Below are 24,779 nucleotides of genomic sequence, written 5' to 3' on the forward strand. Positions count from 1 at the left end.
AGGAGGCGGGTTCTGCCATGAGTGCCCAGAGGCCCTGATTGCCACTGCTGTAGCCGGTGAGTGCGTAGCTTTTTAAAATAATTTTTTTTTTTTTAAGTGCCGGGAGGCTGGGGCCATGCAGGGCAGCCATGGGGGTTCCCCACCCGGGAAGAGGCAGGCACAGCAGGAGGAGCCATGAGAGAACCTGCAGCTGCCTGGTTGTGCCTGCCTCTCCCCAGCTGATCCGAATCACCGAATCTCTCCGAATCAGTGCTGAGTCTTTCAAAGCCGATTTGGCTGAATTGAATGGGGACAGTGATTCAAATCACCAAAACAAATCACTATCCTCTGAAGTGGCTGAATCCGAAATGTATACTTCCCTATTCACACAGGCCTAATCTGTAGGTTGGTATATATTTCTCACCTACATGTCTAATCATAACTTTAAAAATGCTATTAGCTGCAGTGATACCGTATTCTAAGTATATATATTTGTTTTTTCCCCCAAACATTTAAAAACATTCTTAGTGAGGAGGAGAAAGAATATAATTTTAGAGATTGGATTCCTGACAACCATGGACATGTAATTTTAGTTGTCTCAAAGTGAGAAACATTTCACAAAGTGTCACAATTCCATGTTGAACAGTTCTATTACCCTGCCTCTCATTTCTCCATTTCCCCTCCCCAAGAATTACTTACCTTCCCACTGGTTTGGATCAACAGCTATTTTTAATATTAAATCATGCAGAAGTTTAAATCTACCTTGGCACAAAAAATGTGCCTGGAGCAATAGCAAACTTGATTTTACAAAAGGAAAATGGTCTAAATGTAAAAATAGCAATTACAGATGGTCAAAAATATTGAAGCTCTTGGTGAAAGACTGAAAATTGAAATCCTTGGACTCTTATGTGCTACTGAAGTGGTTTATGGGAGTTATATTTTAGACGCCTATTGCACCCACTTAACTGTATACATCCTCTGTTCTGGCCACACCACCCCTGATGCATGAGCAAATGGAGGTAGTATATGATGGGAGATGAGATGAAGTCTAATTGGGTGAAGGAAAGAGAATAGGAATGTGAGACCATGAGCCCTGCCACCCATTCAAATAAAAGCTAGATGGAAACCAGCTATGAAATTGTTACACATTTTCAGCACTAACTGGTTTCCAGCTGCTTGGTTCTTTTTATAGCTCAATGGTCATTTTTATCTCATGATAATTACTTTGCACATGTGATTGGTCTAAATTTACTGCACGATTAGCCAGTTAATTGTGTAATATATTGAATGTGTAGCAGGGGCCATTGTGACAGCATTTCAGATTTTGAGTATTTTCATTTTCAACCCAAAGCTGAGAACCTGTTATAGTTTTCAACAAAAATCAATTTTCTGTTAGAATCAAACTTTTTTTTGTAAAATATTGTTCAGTCAGAACTTTAGTTTTCCATTAAAAATGTCAGAAAAAAAATTCTATATACACTTGAGCAGAGGAGGATTGCAAACAAAAGAATGAGAAAATTTTGGATACAGCTAATGGTGAGTGGCTGTGCACCCAAGGTCTGAGGACAAATGTGGCTTGCTGTAATAAATTACATGCACTTAACATAAGGAGGCTTGACTTGGTTTTAACTAGATAGGAAGAGCTTGAATACCTCTAAGGTTTAAAGTTAAATCTAGATTTTGTAGCCCTGGTCCTTCTCTAACCTAGATCTAGTTTTAAAGAATTTTTACATAAGGCTCTACCATCCTCCTCTGGCTCATAAATCCTGTTTCTTACTCAAACAAGCCCCACAATGTCTCTTTCCCAGACTGATGTTTTGATGGAAAGAGAGCACCAGTGACCAGGTCCTTACCCAATGCCATTTAGAGGTATAATGCCTCCTCTTCTCCTGAGCACATGCTGTTGCCTCTTCAGAGCAGGACAGCCATTCAAAGAAATCCTATTTAGCCCTGATTGTGTCAAAACCTAATAATCCAACTCAAAAGTCTAAGCAGTCATCGCATGATAGTGCATTGACATCATAAGAAGTGTGCCCTGTCTCAGCTGCAAACAGGGTAGGAATACTGAATTTTTATAGTAGCTCTACAGAGTGTGTGTATAGAGTTCAGAGTATGTTGAATCTAGTGATGACTATTTCACATAGCTCTAGGGTTAACCTACTTCAGATTCCAGCATCTTCTCAGAGGATTTCTCTCTAAGCATCGTTTGCTGCTAATAAATTTTCCACCTTTTCCTTAGGAATTAGAGCAGCTCCTTTAGCTTTCTGCCAGGGAGTCCCAGTCCTCCTCATTAAGCAATGCAGCTGTTGGTCTTCCTAATCCCACTAACTCAGTATTATTTCTTATCCTGTAGACCTTAAAATTTGTAATCTTGAATCTGGAGCTGTGTCAATGGGGACTTGCTTTGGAAACCAAGTAGAGGAACAATGGTACCCTTACACAGCAGCCAAAATCAGTCTGAAGCTAAACTATGGGGAACCTAATACCAATGAATTAATGAAAGTTACCTCTGTGCTTTGCCCAGTCATTTAGATGGGATTTGAAAACTGAAGTTCAGGTTAGGTTCTGACCCTGGCTTCACCATATGATCTGTTTGCTCATCGGTGAATTGAAGATAAGGTAATGACCGTTTTGACATGCTTTGAGATCTCAGGAAATGCTCTACATAGAAGCTTATTACTTTTGGTGAGCAGACAAATCAATCTCTCAATGCATTTTGTCCTTGGTGCTTGTTTGCTTAACTCCTGCCGCTTGCCTGCCAAGCAACCCTTTACCGCAATCCTCATTGCTCTGGCTAAGCTAATCAAAGGTCATAAAAATGCCCTCCTGATGAACTGAGATTAAGAGCAGCCACTCACAGCATAGTCCCCATAGTTTAACCCCAGAGCTTGTCTCGAGTCATTTCTTGACTCAAAGCTGGACGTGAAAAGGGCATTTTTGTCTCAGGAGGCTGATTTGCCTTGGCTCTGCACTTTGTGTAGTTTATTTAGACTAGGGCAAAGTGGGTGCACTAATTTGATTGTACCAGTGTCTTACAGACCCATTGACATGGTCTGAAGGGCCACAAGATGCAGGGAATGCACACTTAGGTCCACCATGAACATACCAGCTTGAATGACATGACTTTTCAACCAGCAGGAGATGGCAACATGACAGTGGTTACTGAGATGTCAAACTTTATTACCAGCCCTTTTTTAGCACTGTGTCCATGTGCTTTGCAAGCAGCAGTGAATCAAGCCTGAGGACACTAAAAGGAATGGGATTACCCCCACTTTACAGGTAGGAAAATTGAGGCACATGGGCATTGCAAACTTTATTACCAGCCCCTTTTTAACATTGTGTCCATTGCTTTGCAAGCAGCAGTGAATCAAGCCTGAGGACACTAAAAGGAATGGGATTACCCCCACTTTACAGGTAGGAAAATTGAGGCACATGGGCATTGCAAACTTTATTACCAGCCCCTTTTTAACATTGTGTCCATTGCTTTGCAAGCAGCAGTGAATCAAGCCTGAGGACACTAAAAGGAATGGGATTACCCCCACTTTACAGGTAGGAAAATTGAGGCACAGAGAGGGGGAAGTGGTTTGCTGAAGGTCACTTCGGCTGTCACTTCCCAGCCCTGCCCTTGAGCTTCCCTAGTGATAAGGAGGAGGAGACAGCTGGAGGATGGGCATTTACCTTTACCCATACCTAGAAAAACAGCAGCATCTCACTCTGGTAATTGCTACTATGCTGCTGACAAATCCCCTGTCTAGCTGGAGTTGCAGCTCTCCAAGCCCCTCGTCCCTGCCCTTCCCCACCCTACCTGCCCCTCCTGGAGAGGGAGAGCTCATCTGGGTGTCTGGGACTCACTCCTCCCAGCTCTGCTCCGAGCCGCACAGGTGTCAGCTATTGGGTAGAATATGCAAATGATCCGGTGACGTCAGGCAGCCCTGGTCCAGACAGCAGAAATAGGGCAGGATTCAGCAAGCCGCGTTTACACCCCATAGCTCCTGGATTGCGACTGAAACCTCCCCCACGACTGTGTTGTTGTGCTCTTGGGTTGTTTTTTTTTTTTAATTTCCCATGATTTTTTTTTTTTCTTTCTCCCCTCCTTCAGTGTCCAGCCTTTCATGATCGCCTCCCCTCTTCCCCCGGCGCTCCTGCAGACTTCTCTCTCCTCCTTTCCCCATAAAGAGCTTTTGTGCTTTTTGTTTTTAAACCCCCAAAGCCAAAAAACAACCCCAAACCCCCACCAAAAAGTCTGACATCTTTTTTTCTTCTTCTTCTTCTTCCAGTTGCTACATGCTTTAAACTGTGCTCACTTTGTGCCCCTGGGATACTACAGGTAAGTAACAGGAGACAAGCCAGGGGTGGGGGGTGGGAGGTGGAAGGGGGGGGGTAGATGGATAGTCTTTTTTTATCCCCCCTCCCCAGAGCAAGGTTAATGTATGAATGCTGTGATTTTTTATTTTTTATTTTTGCAATGCTCTTCATTTCCTTCTAGTTTCAAGCCACATGCAGGCTCGCAGGGTGCTTGCTGATCACGGTGGCATTAAATCAGACTCACTTAATGATGAGTGACAAGAGTTTGCAACATTCACTGAACAGATGGGAGCCGCGGATGCACCGGGCGATTTGTGCTCCTGGATGCAGGGGAAGGGCTGCGGCGGGAGCGGGGGGAAGCAGCAGCAGCTCCGGAGACGCCAGACTTTAGTCCTGACCCAGCGTCCTAGACCCGGGATTGCTGAGCCCGGGGCTGTCTCCGGAGACCTGGCGGGGGCTGCAGTGCCCCCGGCTCCCCGGAGAAGTGGCGAGCTCTCCCCGCGGTCCTCAGGCGGGTCTTGATCGTGGGCTTGGGGGAAGCAACACCGGAGGCTGTGCGGGGAGAAAGATGAGCAGCCGCTATAGCTTCTGACACTTCATTTATGTGTGTGTGTGTGTGTGTGTGTGTGTGTGTGTGCAAAAGCTGCTTATCCAGACGTTTCTCCCCCTGGTTGTGCCCTTGCTCCTGATCAGGTTTACAAGTTTGAACGTGTTACAGTAACTGCAGAGGCAGCAGAGCTGCGATGAGCAGGGAGAGCTGGCTTCTCCACCGGCCAAACCAGCAAAGCCCGAAGCGCTGCTTATAAAAATACCCTGCGGTGCAATGGCTCTCTCTCCCCTGCCCCTTCTTCAGGAGCTCCCTGGCCCCTTTGGGGAGCTCAGGGCATGGGGATCGCTCTCTCCCTCTTCTCAGATGACCCTCAGTTTAGCAGCCAGACTTTTTTTTTTTTTTTAATTTGCCAGGCAGCAGGGGCTGGAGCAGGCGGCAGCCCGGCTGTTTGCAGCGGTGGCGGCGTGGGGGGAGCGCTGCCGGGTGTCTGCGTGTGTGCGGGAGAGAGGGAGGGAGAGATGCAAAATTAATTTTGCAGCCGCCTCGGCACAAAGCAGCGGGGCTCGGGGAAACCTGCCAGGTCCGCTCCCCCACCCTGGACGCATCCCTATGCAGCCAGCCGGAGGGATTTAGGAGCCAGGAGCCTGTGCACTGAGAGAAGGCTCGGGCTTTGCGTATCAGCTCCAAGATCTGCCGCCTTCAGCCTCGGGTTCCCCCCCCACGCCCCATTTTGGGAGCCCATTTGGCTGGGAAACCTGGCTCAACACTCCCTTGCGCCCCTCCCCCCACGTCCACACTGGAGACCCCCCCCAATCCGATTTATTAGCAGCAGACTCGTGATGCTAGCACTTGTCCCCACTCCCCCCCAAGGGCAGGCGTGTCTAACAGGTGTCTGCTTCCCTGCTGGGATAACCAGGGCCACTTTGGAGGCCGGGAGTTTGTTTGAACTCCGGGCAGAGCCTGGGTCGTGCAGCCCCGGCCTGCGGCGGGCAGCTGGGGACCTCCCTCCGTTCCCCCCCAAACGGCCGAAGCGGAGCTCATTTATCACCTGCTTCTGTTTGCAAAGGGCCGGGGCTGGGGCAACTGGTCGCTGATTTCCACTCCCTCCCTACCCCCACCCCCGACTGATGCCACAGGCGCAGGCTGGTGCGTCCCAGGGGAAGTTGCAGGGCTGATGGAGCGGGGCAGCCTCTGCCTCGCTCCCCTTCCGACGGGGAGAAGCCCCCGGGGAGATGCGTGGGTCGTGTTTTCCTCCTCCATGTGATGCACAGAGTTTGGAAAGAGAGAGGAAGGGGCGTTTGCTTCAGACCCTGAGCACTGGCTCTGCGCCCCCGCGGGGGCAGCTCGGGGAGGAGCGCGGGGGACGCGGAGGGGATGCGCTGTCCACAGCTCCGGTCCTGAAATGCCTCCCCTGCGCTCCTTGCTTTCCCCTCCTTGCCCCCTAGGTGTCGCTTCTGCTGCTCTCCTGGCTCTAGGCTCAACCTTGTTCCAGGCCAAGTCCTTTTCAGACAGCACCCAAAAAGTTCCCCCTGGGGTAGCTGAAGAGCCCGGCTCCTTGAGGGGAGCCGGGTCCTTGTAGGGTTCCATTTGCTGCGCGGCAATGCCGATGTATGTGCCAGCAAATCAGGTGTACCATAATTATCTTTCGGGAACCTGAGCAGACAAACGCACAGACACAAGTATGAATCGGGTTGTGTCTAACATTTCACAGTAGTTAGTTATCTAGTCATCCGCGCCCAGAGTGGCTGGTTGAACGGGTGCAATTATTTTTGCATATATCTGGTATAGGCCAGAGTACCTCTGTTTTGAATTAATTTCAGCTGCGGGAGCACCAGTAACAGTTTCCACTAAACAGCAAGGAGGATACCAGTTTTTGCCTACTCTAAAAACAGAGTCAAAAGTTGATGGCAGGGAAAAGTGTACAACCATCAAAACAGTACTAAAAAGCCAAAGTTTTTTTTTTTTGTTTTTTTTTTTTAAATCTCTCTGCTTGTTTGCTGGTCTTCTAAATGTGTGCAGATGCTCCCTCTGCCAGAAGAAGGGTGTTTGTACCCAAAAGCTTGCAAAAAAGATTTTTTCCAACTATTTGAGTTGGTCTAATAAAAGAGACCAGATTTATCCAAAGACTCTTGTCTGCTTACATCCTTAGACCACCACAGCTACAATCAACACCCCTGAAATGTGTGTAAAATGCATTTAATTTCACCCCCTCACCCCCAGCCACTGCTATGATCCATTAAGCTATCTGCAAAAGGTGATCTGATGATAATATGTCATTGCCCTGAACTACAGGCAATATCTGTGTGATGTACCAGGCAGAGGGACTCTACTTACAATATTATGGACTTCAGTTACCTTGGGAGGGAAAGTAATAATCTGGAGCTGCCCATCAGTCTTTCACTTGAGGATGGCCTTCAGCCTGTGATCTTTGCATTCATCACTTGCTACTCTTACCTTGCAACCGGCATTGGATAATGCTGACTTAATAAAATACCTGGCTCCTCTCCTACTTTGCCCTTTCTGAAATATTTAGGATGGTGCAACAGTTTTTTCCTTTATGACTTTCTAACTAGCCAGTTTTGTGGCATAATGAGGGGCAGGGGGAGGATGTTGTGGGGAAAACACTTATCTGAGCATAACAAAAAACCCCCGTGAAAATAACCTTGTGGAAAGGTCAATTTGCAAAGGGTGCAATAATTAAAGAAACAACAAGGTTATGAGGGCTTCACTCTCATTCAAACAGATGAATATAAGATTTCTAGGATCTCTCTAGGAGCACTTAATACCTGGCAAAACTGAGCAAGGCAGGATAGGTCAAAACAAATAGTTCTAAAAGTATTAAGCTATTATTGACAACCTGTACAAAATGCTCTCTGCCTGAAGTAGAGTATATTACACATATTTACATATTACACTTGATACTAATTAGGCACCTCATTCATCAAAATATAAAGTATTAATCAGCAATAGTGTAGATAAATAATTTGAAATATAATTTAACTTCATTATAGTTTGCTGAAAGATTAGCTTTAACTGATTTTCTTGATTCATTTTATAGGTTTACTAGTGATCTACAAAAAGTACAACCACCTAAATGATTTTGCAGATGATAGAATACTCATTACTTATGAAGCTAAAAGCAAATTGAACTCAGATCAGTTTATCATCTCAATGGAGCCAGTTTACACTACTTTATATTGTCCTAAAAATTTCCTCTTAGAAGAACTGTAATAGGAAAGATACAGAATTTCACGATATTTATTATGTTTGGTCTTTTTGGAGACACCAGTCTAGAAACTGAAACAAAAATAATAACTTCTATTGGAAAAAATGTTCTTAATTCTATTACAATAATGAAAAATAATTTTAAAAACAATTCCATGATTGGGCAGAAAGGTAGTTAGATTAATGTAGACATCTAATTGTTTTACTGTTTGGCATATATGTCAAAGTAGTAGTAGTCATCCTGTTTAAACAATTTGCCTTTCTCCTTGGTTAAATAGAAAATATGACTGGCAAGTATTTTTCAAGTTGACCCCTGTGTTTTTAATGGGGTGGGCAGAGGGAAGGCTTTAGACCATGGACCATATTATTAGCTTCTGTACACTTCAGGTTTTCTTTCTATTCAGTTTATACTACAATAACTAGGGTCCGATGCTCTATTAGCCTACGCATGAGCTAATATATTTGTTAAGAAGGGATATTCTTAAACTGTTTTTATTCTGGCAGCATTTATGGGACATATACTTTCATGTAAACTGCTAGGGCAAGCTTCCCCAATGTAATTCCTCTGAAGTCAATGCAGGTAGCCCAAGAATTAAGTTGGTGGTTAATTTTAAGCATACTAAAAATCAGATTTACTGAAAACTTAGACTTGGTTATCTAGTATTTTAGAATCAGTCCTTCTTTTTTTTTTTTCCTTTCGTTTTTGTTTCTTGCTCATGTGAAGTTTGCTAAGAAGAGGTGTTTGGCAGGTTTTTGTGATTCTTCAGAGTTTCCTAATGTTTGCCCAAGGACATTGTTCAATAGTTGCTCCTTTTGTGCAAAACAGTACACTTGTGCTGGGCTCAAGCCTTCAAACTCCTGCTCACCTGAGCAAAAACTTCTCATGTGAGCAGGTTCAAGCTTTCATCTCTCTTTAGTGAGGAGAGAACTATTAGCAAAACTTTGACAACGATGAGCCTGTGCCCATGTACAATAAAATAAAAAGGAGTCCTTCATAAGAACTTGGTGGATTTTGAATCATAATTACGTTAATTTTCATTGAGTGTGATTTAAGTTGCAGTCTATTATAATTAGAAGCCAGATTCTGCAAGGATCTGGCCAGATCCTATTAAACTAAATCAATCCTTACATGAACCAACTCAGTGGAAGACGATACCACTGAGAACATGGTAGGACCTGTAAACTTGAAATCAGAATTGTGCATTATTAAGGATCACAGAACTTATTTTATAGTTTATATTTCTAGTATGTGAGTAGTATCTGGCTTAGCCCATTCAGAGCTACACTGAGCATTAATATAAACTTCACTGTTTAAAAGTAAAGCTAATTAAAATATTGTCAGGCACTGTGCAATAAAAATAGAGCAATCTATAAATTGAATTAAGAAAGATATTAGCTGTACAAATTACACTAAAATATGTATTGGGATTATTAGCAGAATGGCAATTGCTGCACAGTTTCATTAATGTTATATGCAACTATGACATGCAACCTAATCCAAATATCATTGTGTTTCCTAGGAGTTATTTACTAATTATACTTTGGCTTGGCTAGTTCTCTGATGTTTGTGCTCTGGAGTCATAACTCCAAACAACAGATAAGTCAAAGCTCTCCAGAACTGCAAAATTAAATTGTTATCGTTTCTGTGATGGTATCAACAAATGATGCACAATACCTCTATAAAAATGTAGGGAATTGTATTGCTGTGCAAGACTGGTTTATAATGTAATGTTGTACTTGTAGCATATTGATATAGTGACTTTGGTTAAATCTCTCTCAATTCCCAGTGTTTAAAATAGTACTGAGAAACAGCAATGACTTAACTGTGCTGCTGAGTGTATAGAACCATAATCTGTGCATGTTTTATTAATAATACAAATTTGAGCACACAAAATATTTAGGACTAAATTCTACCCTGCTGTAAATTGGCATGCCCTGGGAAGCAAGAGAGTGACACTTTGCCTAACTATAAAGCAAGAAAAGTCAGTTAGTGATTGTAAAACATTATAGAATTAATTTTCTGACAAACCACATACCATATACATCCAGATGTAATTCTACCAAGTTCATTCCAGGTGTTTGCACCAACTTCTAGGTTGATTTGATTTTTAACAGAGATGTTGCATTGTTAATAAATGTTGTTGGGGTTTTTTTTCCCAATCCCAGCAGTAACTGGTCTGTCCACTCACTATGAAAACCAAATCATTTTGCTTTGCTTAGGCTTTTATAATATACCCAGTAGGAGGACCAAGTGCATCTCTTGTGGAAGCTAAGAGCAAAACTTGCATTGATTCAAATGGAAATATTTTTTGTCATTTCTATGGAAATCTGTGCAAAATATGTGCTACAGAACACCCAAGCCCAGAACTCTTATGGCTTTCACAAATACTGTTCAGTGCATCTTCATAGAAAGCTGCTGGTTCTTTTTGTGCTAAGGATGACTAATTTTTTTAATGAATCTGGTCCAACCTTACAGTGAAATTGCCAAATTTTTCATGGGTTTCATATTTTCCATTTCACCTGATTTTGCTTTGGGTTTATTCAAACTTCAAAATCAAATAAAAACCCCCCTCCTAAAGCAGGTGACATGTGCATTACTTTCAAGTATGCCTGCAAACAAGAATACCACTCTGTATTGATTACTTTGTGTCCTGGGACCCTTGTCTGTACCTGAGAATTCCCTTATTCATGGGTCTGGAACCAGCTTTTAAATCTGGCAGTGGCCTGTCAATAAAATAATGGTAGGAGGGAGTCTGGAGGTGACAGGGGCTCCCAAAAGCCAACTTAAAGGCACATGTCTGAAAAGATAATGAATTTTGAGAAGAGAACTGCTGCCCATTTCAGAAGGGGAGGGGAGCAGGGAAAAGAGAAAGGAAGCACCACCTGCCAGACACAATATTCTTTGGGGATATAATGGAAATGTTTACACTCCTCTCCAAGGGGTACTACAGATCCATGAGGGAAATTGGGCTATAGTTTGGGAACTAATCTTGAACTCTTTTCAAAATGTAAGTCTTTCTATTTACTCAACATTTAACTTGCTTAGTGCTTAAGCACTCACATTTACATTAAGACCCTGATTCTGTGGTGGCTGTGTTTTAAATAGACTTCCTGCCCCCATGCAGAGCCTGGGTGAAGCTAATGGAAGTAGTTAGTAGTGCAGGGATCTGCCATTGCAGACTAACTAGGTTGGTACTCATTCAAAAGAAAGAAGGGAGATTCGGTAAGTGACATTATTTTTTACCAATGGGTAGCAAACCATTACATCTGGAGGATGGCTGCACTTATGTGGACCACCACTGGCTTCACTAGGGTTTTGTCAGAATAGAGATGCTTGTTGTCACCCCACTGTAAGCACTGGCATTGTACTGAGCATAGGCACCTGGGGCTTTCAAAAGCACCAAAGATTTGAGTGCCACTCTCTTCTAGACTCTTGACACTTCACCATTTACTCTCCGTTTTTTATATATGGAAGTTTCCAAAGAAAATGCCCGCAACTTGATAGGATTATACATCGGAATTCAGTTTTCTAGCACTTAAGCCATGTGGACATGGGCAATTATTAAATATATATGCATCGTAAGTTAACTGAAATGTCTGCCTAGTTTCTATGGTGGGTTTTTTGTTGGTTTATTTCAAATGATCATGTTTGATTTGTTGTCATCTTGTTCTCAATAGGCTTGAAATAATGAAACCAAGAAGCTTTTCATTATTTCTCATGTTGCTTGGGGTTTTCCTGTCAGCCTCGTGGGGATGGATGGAATCAGACAGGAGCAGAAGACTTGATTTGGATGCCGGGAGGTTGCGCCAAGAGGTACTGTTTATCAGCTTCTGCTGTAGATGCCATTTCAGCTTTTGTATGTATTCTGCCTAATTCTGCTTTTAGCTTTTTCAGTGGGGTAAAGGAAAAATAAGGCCGTACATTAAAGAAATATATTTGCTGAGGCAGACGGTGGAGAAACTGTAGTCTGTGTTCTATAAAACAGAAGTGTTATTATCACCATATTACTGTAGGACTCAGTCCTCAGTTTGCTAGATGCTGCATGAACACCTCTGAAAATGCAATACTTGCCTCAAATAGTTCAGCATCTAACCCTTCAGTCATGGAGCAGGTACAGTGCTGGCAGAGCCCTGCACCCATTTCAACCTCACTGTAGGATTAGGGTTTACAGGCAGGTCTATGCTGCCGCCAACTGTGGCAGGGAGCACCATCCTCGAAACAGCCTTGACCCTACACACCAAGAATATATAACGGAGCTGCTGTTATTGGTGCCGGGCATACCTGATTATGTGACAACCTATAGCTATCTTTTTTTTTTTTTTGGTATTAAGTTCACTTAGAGTGTGAGTGAATAGGGTGTGGGGCTGCTCAAAAGCAGTGTAGACTTGCCTTAGGAATCTAATCTGTATATACAATATTAATCATAGGGACTGTTTTGTCATTATTTAAGGATTTCATCTGAGGATCTAAAAATCCTACTGTATGATAGTTTTTCCTTTTTGTAAAATGGGAATAAGCCACTAGTCATTTTAGTGGCCTGCTAAGGTTATTACTGGGAACTTTGTCCCTGCCTCCACAGGCTATGTTGTATTACAGTCCTCAGAACTGAGGCTTGTTATATATAAAATGGAAAAATGCAAAGGACTTCTAAAAGCAAGCAGTAAGAGTAATAGTGAGTAATGATCAGGGATCATGGTTTTCTCTAATTTAAAAAATTGCAAATTCTCTGATAACACTCCCCCCCAAATCCATTATTTAAATTTAAAGGCCCCCCACAGTGTCCCCCTGGCCCTGCTCGTGCCTCTCATTCCCACCCCACACCCTCCTTGCCCTGCTAGTTCCTACCACTGCCTCCCCACCCCTGCTGGTGCCCCTCAGCCCCCACCCACAGCCCCCTGCCCCCACAAGCCCTGCTGGAGGGGGGCCTCAGCTGCCAGGGCTATAAGGCCTGGGACCCAGTTCCACGGCCCCCTTCCCCTGGCAGGAGGCTGCAGCTGCTGCAGCAGACCAAAGCCCAGCTCCTCCCTGCTGCCTGCTGCAGGCTTGGGTGGGGGATGCTGGCTCCCTATGGGAGCATGCACCCCCCAGGCGGCAGGGGGATCCTGCGCCCCCAGATCTGTGTGGGCTTGGGCAGGGGGAATGGGGCTGGCTCCCCAGTGCTGTGTGCACTCTGGGGGGCAGGGAAACCCGCATCCCCCAGATCTGTGTTCGGGATGGGGGTAGAGGTGGGTGCAGGCTGTGGGCTCGGGCTCCCACCCTGCTGCCCTGCCCCAGTGGGCATGATCCGGTGCAGCACGGACAGAAGAGCTGCGTGGAGATGCTGCTTGTTGCTGTGAGCTCATGCAGTCCTGGCAATTTGCCACTGCACACGTGGCAGCTTTAAGGGGTGTGACTCCATGCCACTGCCCCTGCTGCAGCCATGTGCACAGGGAGTGCATCACCAGGGCAGCTCAGAGCTCACAGCATCAAGCAGGTTCTTCATGCAGCTAATACTGTTCCCTGCCATGCTGGGTTACACCCACCTGGCTGTGGAGGCCTTGTGGGTAGGGCAGCAGGGTGGGAGCCTGAGCCCACAGTCTGTTCCTGCCCCCACCCCTGCCCCATGCACAGATCTGTGGGGTGTGGGTCCCTCCTGCTCCCCTCCCTCTCCTGGGAAGTGTGTGCAGTGGTGGGGAGTGACTCTTTTCCCTGGCTGAGTCACTCACAGCCCCATCCCACTCCCCTCTGTGGCCCTGCAGCTGCACATTGTAGCCCTGGGCCCTGAGCCCCATGCACTGCCTGGCTGGTCAGCAGCCCCAGTCCCAGCCCTACCTAATTCCCTCCCTCCCTATGGGGGCTCAATTTCCACCCCCCACCTCCCACCCCCCACACTTACTTGTGGGAACTGCTCTCCAGGCTGCCTGGGGCCATGTGCATGTACATGCACAGGGTTCCCCCTGCCTGACTGCCCTCCTCCCTCTCCCACCCAGGCCCCTGCAGGCTGGAACTCTGCCAGCCTGCAGAGGGCTCATCACAAACTGCAAAATCCACTGGCTTCTCTGGTAAAATGGGAAATTTGCGTTTGCTGCTGGTAAAAGGTAAAATCTGCGGTTTACTCCGTTTTTCCATGGGAAACAGAAAACCCAAATCCCTGGTAATGATGAACTTGATACAAAGAAATAACCTTATAATCTGATCACAAGGCATAACTCCTTAGTGCATTACAGGTGCATCTTAATGAATATTAGGGCCCTGCTACATGTTCAAATTAAAGCTGGGTAGAAACCAGTTATAGAGTTGTTACACATTTTCAAGTACTACCTTTGTGGTTGGTTGACTCCTTATAGCTGTCATTTTTATCAAGTGATGATTACTTTGCATGTGTGGCTGGTCTATATTTAACGTGCGATTAACCAGTTATTGTATGATAATTATTTTGCACATGTGGCCAGTCTAAATTGATGTGAGATTTACTAGTTATTTGTGTAACTAGTTAGTTGTGTAATATATGTAATGTGTAGCTGGGACCTACTGTGCCGACTGTAGGTATTATATGGTTTGAGACCCCTTCCCAGGGATCTCCGCCCTACTGGTGGTGATGTGGTAGCGCGTGGACTAGTCACTCGGTCTGCCTATCTGATGTTATATTCCTTGTCTGCCACGACTTTGATGTAATTTACGGGAGGCAGTTCCCCATAGTGGAATGGGGCTGGCTCCCCAGTGCTGTGTGCACTCTGGGGGGCAGGGGAAACAGGCATCCCCCAGATCTGTGTTCAGGGAGGGGGTGGAGGTGGGTGCAGGCTGCGGGCTCGGGCTCCCACTCTGCTGTCCTGCCTCGGTGGGCATCATCCGGTGCAGCAGGGAACAGAAGAGCTGCAGGTTCTTCCCCTGTTCTCTCTGTGGGACTCCAAATCTCCCCTTACCCGCCCCCACAACCATATCTGGTTTCCGACACAGATGGATGTTGTCAGGAGTCTCTGATGGCTCTAAAGGTACACGTTCTTTATCGCAGTTGTCTTCTCAACTGGCCCTGATCCAACTGTGGCCTTGTTCCCGCTGAGCCTCTGTGGCTGCCAATTAGTTAGCTCAGCCCTTAAAGTATAGTCTTGGGTTCAGTGGCCCTATATCAGTCTCTATGCCGTGAGCAACAGTCAGTGCTGGCTCACTACACTGGCACAAACTGTAAATCTCCTCCCAACCTGAGATCCTTTTACAGTTGTACTCTTAACCACCCCAGAGCCTGCCACTCAAGGTCCCTTTGGCAGTTCTGCAGGGCTTTATCACCCCCTGGCCCTCGTTCTTAGGGTTTGGTCACAAACTCTGGAGCCTCCTGTTGCCCTGTCCCATTGTGGAATGTGAGGCCTGGGTAAGGGTGTAGACCCCAGACCTTTCCCTTACCCCTAAGTACAATGATACTGTCCCAGGGGTAAAGTACTGGCTTCATACTTGGACCCTTTGTTCGGTCTGCCTCCACCCAGGGTCCCTCTGCCCTGAAATTCATCCTGCTGTTGCTGGGTTGACTGGATGTACTGGTCTGTGGCTCAGCTTCTGCTGGTCATGTGGCTTGTTGAATGGTGCTCCTCCCAGCACTCTGCTGCTCAGGCTGGGTGGGCTGCTTTGCTTCAGCCTCTGGCTGCCCCCAGCCTGGGGGCAGTTCAGTCTGCTGCCTTTTCTGCCTGCTGCCACCACCACTGTGCCCCTCTCTGGGGCTGGAAGTACTGCTCTGGATGCTTCTCTTACTAATCCGGAGCTTCATGCTGCTCTGAAAGTGTCACGGTGTTTCCAGCATGCTGCTCCTGGAGCCACTTGGCACTGTGGTGAGTTTGGGATGCTGGCTATCCCTTTCTTTCTCTCCATCTCCCTCACACCTATATGCTTATACTTGTGGAAACTGCTTAAATTATGATGCTGGGTTTATCTGGCTTAACAGAAACCTTAAGATACTGGTATTATACCATTAACATTACTGTAAATTTCCAGTATTTACACAAATACAAAATGAGGCTTGCTTTTTTTCCCCTAGTTGGCATTTGGTGGTGGGGAGGTGGGAAGCCCCCCTCATCTTATAATTGCATATACAACTCACTAAATACATTGTCTATCATTATACTGCTGTCAAAAGCAGCATGTGCTCAGCAATGGAAAACAAACTATGAAGTTGATTAAATGCAGCTAACACTGAGCATGACTATATAACACATGACCCATGTTAGGTAAACATGCTGATGGGAGCCTACCACAAGCACAGGTTAGTGTAGCCTATCTGAATAAGACATATGATTGTGCCCATAGTGTAGTCCCACTCACCACTGATTTTTTTTTTTTTTTTCAGTCATGGTGAGCCACGGCATTGCACACAGTTCACCCAAAATCCCTCTGTTGCATACGATTAGTGTGGTTCCACCCTTCATGAGATGAAGCCAGACTAGGTTGCCCTGCACCTCATCTACATATACATTTTTGGAGTATCACAGGATTGGTGACATATACATGGGTGCAGCCTAATTAGCATATAAAACCTTTGTGGGGGTTCTCTGGGGTTCATATACATACTAAGCAATACTGAGCTATGGGGTCACTATGGCTTCAGATGCTGTTGACTCTGGTGGAGCTTAGCCCAACAAACTACATGGTAAATCACGAGCCTTTGGCACCTATTTATATGTAGTATGAATTATGCATGATATTGGTCCAAAGTGCTGCTCAAAAATATGTTTATGAAACACCTCTGCTAAAACTTGCAGCAGTTTCAAAAATAGGTAACATGCTTCATTTCTGAATAAACTATGTGCATAGGTAGTATATGCAAATTGCTACAGCCACGTTTAATGCCAAAATTATTGTTTTCAAATTTGCTCCTCACTTCCATGTCCCCAGAGAAGGCAGGGTCTGACAGTAAAGAGAATGAGAAGGGGCTGCCAGGGGAAAAATTGGGGGGGAAGCAGAAAATTCAGATTTCTTTTCCCGGCTGTAGCAGTGGGAGGTGGACAAATTCAAGGCAAACCTCCAATAATTAGTTTCTATACCTGGAAGATTATAACAAATTTATAATTTTTCAGTATATAGAACCTTAATATTTGGGGGGTCATTTTATAGTCAGGGTCATCCTCTATTTGAGTAAATTGGTAATTTCCTATATACAGGTTAAACTCTGCGATCAGGTTTTTGTGTTCAAAACACTCTAGGTTTCTTTATCAAGTTGATTTAAAGTACCTGGCATTCTTTTTGCACTCAAATCATTGAGCCATTTTTCATGTAATACATTAGAAATTTGACCTTCTAAAGGAATATTGTTCTTAGAAGTGAAATTCATTACTCAAGTGATCTAGTGTCATAGAGTGTCTTTACATGTGCTCTGGGGTGGGGAGGGAGGGGCCCTTTCATTACAGCAGGCCACTCTAAAGCACCCTCAGCTTCTCATGTGTTCAACAACCCAGGCTTCAAAATGGCGGTAGGGGCGCTTTAACTAAGGCTCATTTGGCGAGCTTTAATTAAAACACCACTGCTGCTATTTTGAAGTGCAGGGATGCTGAATACATGTGACGCTGAGGCTGCTGAAGCATGCTAATTAGCATGTTCCAGCAGACGCAATTAATCGAATCTGCTCCTATGCATGCTAATTAGCATGCATCCAAGCGGGCATCAGGCACATGTATTAGGTGCCCATAGTTGTAAACTATTTAGTATTTAGTATAATAGTATCCAGTTTAAAACTAACCTACTTGGAAGGCATTCATTCATTTGACCTTGCTCTAAAAGCCATAACGTTATTATGCCAATTATTTGATTTTTGGCTCAGGGTAAAAGGATCGAGGCCACCAATGAATTTGTTCAAAGATCTGTAAATGATTTTTAACAAGTGTGAATTTTATTAAAATATTGAAATGTTTTTTATGTACAAAGACTGCGGTTGAAATAGCTGCAAGGGGTATAACATTTATAAATGCAGATTAAAAAAAGTAACAGTACAGGAGGCTTGTTGAACAAGCAATAGTGTTTGTACAACATGGAACTGAATACTAATAGAAATCTGAAAAAGACTAGCATGCAACTTCCAAGCAACTGGAATTGTGAAATAGCTGGATTTTCTGATTGTTCTCTCAGAATACCCTCATCTCGTTCAGAGAACACCCTTTCAGAAAATGTAGCGTCCACGCTGTGTTTATCACAATAAAATTATACAAGGAGTTCATTTTTTCTACTGGCTATACTAGCTTCTGTTTTAATTATTATTATTTATTATTTAATTTATCTAATTCCTGGCTTGTAATATGAACTCATTTCTCATGGATTTAGAACCTGTGGCACTCAGTTGTTTTGTCACACTTTTGAAATGCTTAATTATCAAGCACATGTGATCAACTCTGTTCCAACTTTTTGGTGTCTAACTGGACTAATGTATCTTAGTTAAATGCTGTACCACTGTGTTCAAGCATTGTGTTATCATTGTAATTCCACTTGAAGACATACTGACTGTTGAATGGCAAAAATCTTCTGCCAAGCGAAATAATTTTAGTTATTACTGAGGAAAAGGGCTGTTTCACAGGTCAAATAATCACTGATATAAAATCTCTATAAACCTAATCAAAACGTGTACCCATTATGAGTCACTGACCTTGACAAATGTTTGTCTAATCAACATAAGAATGAGTTTGATGTAAATAAAAAAAATATGTTTTTGATTAAGTAAAATTGCTAAATTGATTTATCCATGGTCTGTGGTAGAAGTTATAGTGGTTGTGCTTTGCATTTATAAAATAAAAGTAAGACTTGGGGCCATAGATTTCTCCCTACATGTGCAATGTATAGCTCTTACAGATAACAAATTTAAATCTGTATTACAATGGCAGTGTGTGTTTCTTGATGCTCAACATTCAAGACTTTTAAAATTATAGACCATTCTAGAGGCAAACAGAATTGTAAAGTTGATTCTGTGAAATATTTCTCCTTTGAGTTATGTTTTAATTAGAATAGCAGTAACAAACATGTATGTATATTGGTCAAAAGTGCTATTGATGCATACTAAATTAATAATAGTAATATTGTCTTTTTAAGTTAAGTTATAGTCTCTGCTTTAAGCAGCAGCAGTGTGCTCAGTAATGTACATGACTCAGAAGTCACAATCCTTCTCAAGATTAAACTTTAGTAGCCTGGCTGTACAAAGTACCAAGAAGTTCTTGCAAGCTGCTGATTTCCCTTTATAAACTGTCACTGAAGTTGATGGGATCCATCTTTCTTACTTAGGATCAGGAAAGCCAACAGGAACAGAACAAGGAGGAAATGCAATTAATGTTTTAGAGGAGGTGTCTCAGCTGGTTGGCCTTTAATACCAAGAGTTTAGCATTGGTGGGGCAACAGATTCTGGAATTCAGAAACTGGAAAAATCCAACATGTAGTGTCTTTGCTGCCAGAAATTAATCCTGCAGTCACCTCAAACCCTCACATAGCTGTTCTGAAGTTTGTCACAAGGGTGCTGCTGACCACTGGCAATGTGTAGGGGGTGCATGCAGGTGCACGTACACCCCCTGAGAAACGCGGGTGCACATAGCGGTGCATGCGCACCCCTGCAAAAAGGTGTCGCAGGCACCACTCGCCTCCCCCCCACAGCTTGCTGCTGACATCACTGGCAGCATCTGCGGGCGGTTTGTGATTGCTGCTGATGCAGCCAATGCTTGCCACCCCCCTGGTCGACAGTGCTGCTTGCAGCAGCTCCACGCTTGCCTCTGGCACGTCCCTGCTGCTGACAGCACTGCTGCCACCTGCGGAAGCTCGCCCTGCCCCCCAGCCTTCGGGGGCACGCGGTGTTCATGGTGCTGACAGATTCTGAAATATAAATGAAATATAAATATATTACCAAAAAATAACTTTTTGGTAATATATTGAGCAAATGAGTTCCTAAATATTTCCTTATTTTTTAATGTATATTAAAACAAGCAAATCACCACATGGAAGTTACAACTTTGCAGGCTTAAAAGAAACTTGTAAATGATTTGAAGTGTTGTAGAGCTTAGGAGGGATATCTTGGCTTTACTGAAACAAATGAATTCTGTCAATGACTCCCACGATACAGGATTTCATGCTAAGTTGTCGGCATTCGAAACCCAAATTCTACAGACTGTTTTAAATCTCCTTTAAAAGTCTATGCATCACAGGTGTAACAACTTTAAGCGTAGTTTGTTTAAAGAATGGAAAAGTCATGGTTTTTGTTGTTAGTACAATATTTACCCCACAGCTCTGATGGGATGATTATACCACCCTCTCCCCTTCCCAAAAATGCTGGAGAAGCCTGCAGTTTTATTAGGGCTGAAATCTTGCAACAACTATTTGCCTGATATGCTACTGAGAACCACCTAGTGCCTTGAGCTTCACGAGGGATGCCTTGAATCTAAAAAGGTTAGGAATCACTGGTATAATGTGCAAAGTTTCTGTTCTGTTTTGTTTGATGTTTTTTTGAATTTTTCCCTGAAATGAGAAGCAAACTTCTCTCTGATCTGCAGCGTAACTGAGAGGAGCACTGCTGATCTTCCTTGGATAATCTGCATGCAGAACTTCCATCAGCCTGTGGGAGTTCCTCAAACAAAAGATTGTGAAGCACTGCATCTCAAAAATGAAATCCTTGTGTTATGTTTTGTGATGCACTGCTGGCATATAGCTTTGGAAAATATTATTACTCCTTGGCAAAGGAAAAATATCATTTTCTTGACAATGTGGAAATGGAAAATATTTATACACTGGTCCAGCTATTGTCTGTTTTTGTCCAATGCATAAGAGAAGCATTTTGAAGTCACTGATTGCTCATAATGTGTAGTGATTATAGTGGAAGATTGATCCATTGACAGATTTTTTTTTTAATCCCATCCTTGGCTGTGCCACCGAATTGCCATTGGCTTTTGTCAAGGTTGCTTGCTTTCTTTTGGCATGCTCTTTTTGGGAGGGAAAGGGGTCATAAAATGAGTGCTTTATAAAATGCATTTATGTCCTTGGATAGAATGGACTTAGAATTAGCGAACATTTGTAACCAGAACTGCCATCTCCTGAATCACTGTCCTAGGACTTCGCCAGCTGGTTTACTTTTGCAGCGTTATTTCATGAAGCTTTTAAAAACTTAAAATATCCAAACCCTTCTTAGAATGGAAAGCAAGGCTGGGAATCTCCCAGGATCCTTTTCTAGGACAAGAAACTCTCTTTTGGCCCAACCTGAAACATACAGTTCCAGAGGAAATACAAATGATCAAGGGAGAGGCAGTTCAGAGACCGAGGTTGTGTGCAGTTGACACAGTGTGTGAAGGTTCATCTTGCAGCTAGACAGGAAAAGATGAGATCAGTAGAAATATGAAGTGGGTAAACGGTGGATGGTCATTTGGTATGATGCATTAAACAGGTGCACAAGAAATTGCTCATTTGTCGTTCAGCTCTGTTGGGTCTTGCTAACTCAAGGTAAGGAGTATATTTCTAGAGTTGGATAATAGAAGAGTATGTGTTGGGTGGTGGAGATGGAGGGGGACGATTTGGTTTCCCTCAGAGCAAAACAGTGATGGAGATTCAGTTCAAAATTGTATCTTTTCATCTTATCTTGTGTATCAAATTGTTTTGTTGCGGTTCAAGGAGATTAACAGAATATTGGATTAAATATTTGTAATAGGTTCAACTGCTTTTTCATCCAAAATATTTTTCCCTTCCATTTCTAACTTCATTTATGAAATTCAAATGTGCAGATAAGAGTGCTTTCCACCCTGAAAAAGTGAACACCCTCCTCTTTCCAAACAGTAGGAGACAAGCTTCCTAAGTATTGAATAACTGGAAAAATATCCTTTGATGAAGGCTTTTTTCATCACTTGTATAGAAATATATAAGTTTAGCTCTTGAGCCCAAAGCAAGATAGGCATATTGCATCATATTATAGGCAGCAGTGGATCTAATAGCCTGGTACTTAAGTTAATTATTGATATTGGTATGAATGTATGAATTCCCTGGGGTGCATATATGGTGATCTCTTTGACTGGATGGAGAAACTTCAATTCAGATTTGAGTGGGGGGGCTGGAGAAGTCAGAATCTTCCACTTTCAGCATTAATGAGTTTAAATGTAGAGAAACAATCTAAACATTTCTGTTGGAGCAATTTTTGTATCAGATTATTCAAAGTTGTACCTCCTCTTTATCATACAAGTACCTGTCAAATGATCATACCAGTTGATTGGAGAATCCAAGGCAACTTCTGCTCTCAGTTTTGCTCAGAAGATGCAGAATATCTGCAGACCCGATGGCTGATTAGCTAAGGCTACAAAGCAGCGTCGTTTTTGTGCCAGCATAAACATTTTTAGGGTGACACAAAACCCAAGCAAACCGATGCCCATGCCCTTTGTTGCATTACAAAGGCCTAAAATTGTGGCCGTGACAATTGGTGGCAGTAACTTGTGCCACTTTTAAGTGGTAGACACCTGTTTGCCCAGAGCTGCCCACACTCTCCAGCTGCTCTGGGAAGATGCTTCTCAAGCTTCAGGGGCTTAAACCTGAATTCTCCTCAGGGCACATGTCCCTGGGCTTGTCTGCAAAGGTTTGCCGTTGTCCCACAGGATCAGGCCCCTGAAGCCCTAGGAGTGGCAGGGGCCTGGTCCTGTGAGACAGTGGGAAGCATCTGTGTCACCTAATGTGCCCCCGTAGGACACACCTGATCAGGCACAGCTGATCCCATTCCAAGAATGATATCTGTTTATAGCTTAAATGCACCTCGTTAATACATTAAAAACTGGGGAAACTATTCCTCTTATCAACAGTTACAAATTGCCTATGCTTGCTGCTTTTCTCTCCTCTCTCTGTGCCCGCGCCCCTTCTTTTGAGTAACCCAGACAACCCATTGCTATAAATGTTCTGTCAACCTAAGGTATTGCATTGTTCAGCTCACATTTTCCCAGCTAACAGCAACTGGGGCCACAACTAAATATGGGATTAAATAGCTATAGTAACTAATAATAACTAAATAGCTATAAAGTTGACAGCTTGACGCTCAAGGTCATTAAAATCCAGTGCTCCAGCCAAAGACTTCTGTGGAGGCTGTCCTGTGGGGGAAAAGAAATAAGCCGAAGGAGTTTGAGCGTTCTTACTCTACGCTGAGCTGCAGCACAAACTGACATTGGTAGGAATCAAATTGGTAAGTTCTAATAATGTCACAGTCAAGTATCCATGGAAAATCATATCTGAGCTGGAAAATACTGGTTGATTCTCACAGCAGAGGTTAAAATCAGACTAAAATATATGTTCTTGAAAATAAAATTCCCTTTGCTTATCTGGTTTTGGCAGGAATGTAATGGAGGGATACTCTTTCTGATGTCCTATTGATAAACCGCTTAACCTTAGCAGGTTCTGGTTGTCTATTTAGTCTTAAATGTAATGTCTGTATACCAATCACATGTTTATGGAAATGTGTGAAGGGGATGAGGGAGAATTTTCCATTAGTGTACCCAGAATTCTGCATCATGAAGAAGTATTTTAGATGCTTTGGAAATGATATATTTGCATTTATACAGTTCTTAAAAGAGGCTTTCAGTGAGGTTTTTTTTTCTCCTGTGCTCGGTTAGAGATTTATGGAGTTATACCTGGGTTTATAATCTGAAGTTCAGAAATAGTAGTGAGTAAAATCAGAGATGCAGCAATTATCTCATTTAGATACCGCATGGAAGAACAGATGATACTGTGCGATTTGAGCCATCAGAGCTTCTCTGAATGTTTATACCAGACAGGACAAATATAAATTGCCAACCTTTCTGCTGAAATCAAGCTTCCTCTAACTAATAATGAGTATTTTTCTTTTGCCTCACTCAAAAAAATATTGAGTGAATGTTGCATGCCTCATTAGCACCTTTTTATGAAATACAATATGTTCGTGACTGTAAACAACAAAAAATCCTAATGGTTAAACCAAACCTACAAATTATAGTTGCAAATTAAATCTTGCAAATTTTAGGCATGCCACTCAAACTATCCGCTGTGTTGGCTTGACTCTGCCTGTTTGAACTCTCGGTTGTTATAGGGCACTGTTGAGCTGTAAAGCTGTGAGGACGCCATAGGAAGCCTTACTCCTCCTAGAGAGGTTCCTACTTTAGATGTGGAGCATGGTTTCTGTGTCTACTGGGTAACCTCACCCTTGCACTATTTCCTTCTTGCTCTACCTGGTCTTTTGATGTTGCTTGCTTGCAATACTGTCTTGGAAGCTTGGGAGTTCAATTTTGTGTCTTGCTCGCCTTTCCTTCGCTGGAGCCTGCACAATGTGGCCCTTGAAGTTTTTGTAGTTCAACAGAAAGAGCATTAGAGACCACCTTTGAAAAATCCAGCCCCAAACCACTAGAAAACAACCTATTTTAGTTTAGGATGTAACTATATTAAGTATCTAAAAACCCTTTTTGAAAGAGAAAACCAAACCCAAGCAACAAACAAAACAAAAAAGGGCATTTCCTTGATATAAAACAAATGGATGATGAGGCTTCTTTTTTTCTCAACCATTTTAAGAGTGAAGACCAAAAATCACAGGAATGTTCATCAAGGTTGAATTTATTCTTTGTGCATCCTGTATCATGTCTGAATTCTCCTGCAGGATGTAGGAATAAGATTGATTGCTGTCCCCTCCAAGGCTGTCTTGAAAACAATATGTATATCAACATGTTGTTACAGTGAACAAAGGCTTAAATGAGTTTTAAATCCTTTATTTGGTTTGGTCTGTGTACCAGAAATGTTGCTGTCAGCAGG

The 24,779-nt window shown here is 43.3% G+C and overlaps 1 protein-coding gene across 1 annotated transcript in view; it reads left to right on the plus strand.

Annotated features, from left to right (window-relative positions):
- FSTL4 (follistatin like 4) overlaps positions 1–24,779 on the plus strand; it is a 565,752-nt gene that overhangs the window by 45,393 nt on the left and 495,580 nt on the right. The window contains exons 3-4 of the mRNA XM_014527870.1: positions 4,257–4,306; positions 11,738–11,873. Of these exons, the coding sequence (XP_014383356.1) occupies positions 4,257–4,306; positions 11,738–11,873 (186 nt within the window). The remainder of the gene's footprint in view (positions 1–4,256; positions 4,307–11,737; positions 11,874–24,779) is intronic.

This window comes from Alligator sinensis, unplaced genomic scaffold (genome assembly GCF_000455745.1).
Source record: "Alligator sinensis unplaced genomic scaffold, ASM45574v1 scaffold111_1, whole genome shotgun sequence".
NCBI lineage: Eukaryota > Metazoa > Chordata > Crocodylia > Alligatoridae > Alligator > Alligator sinensis.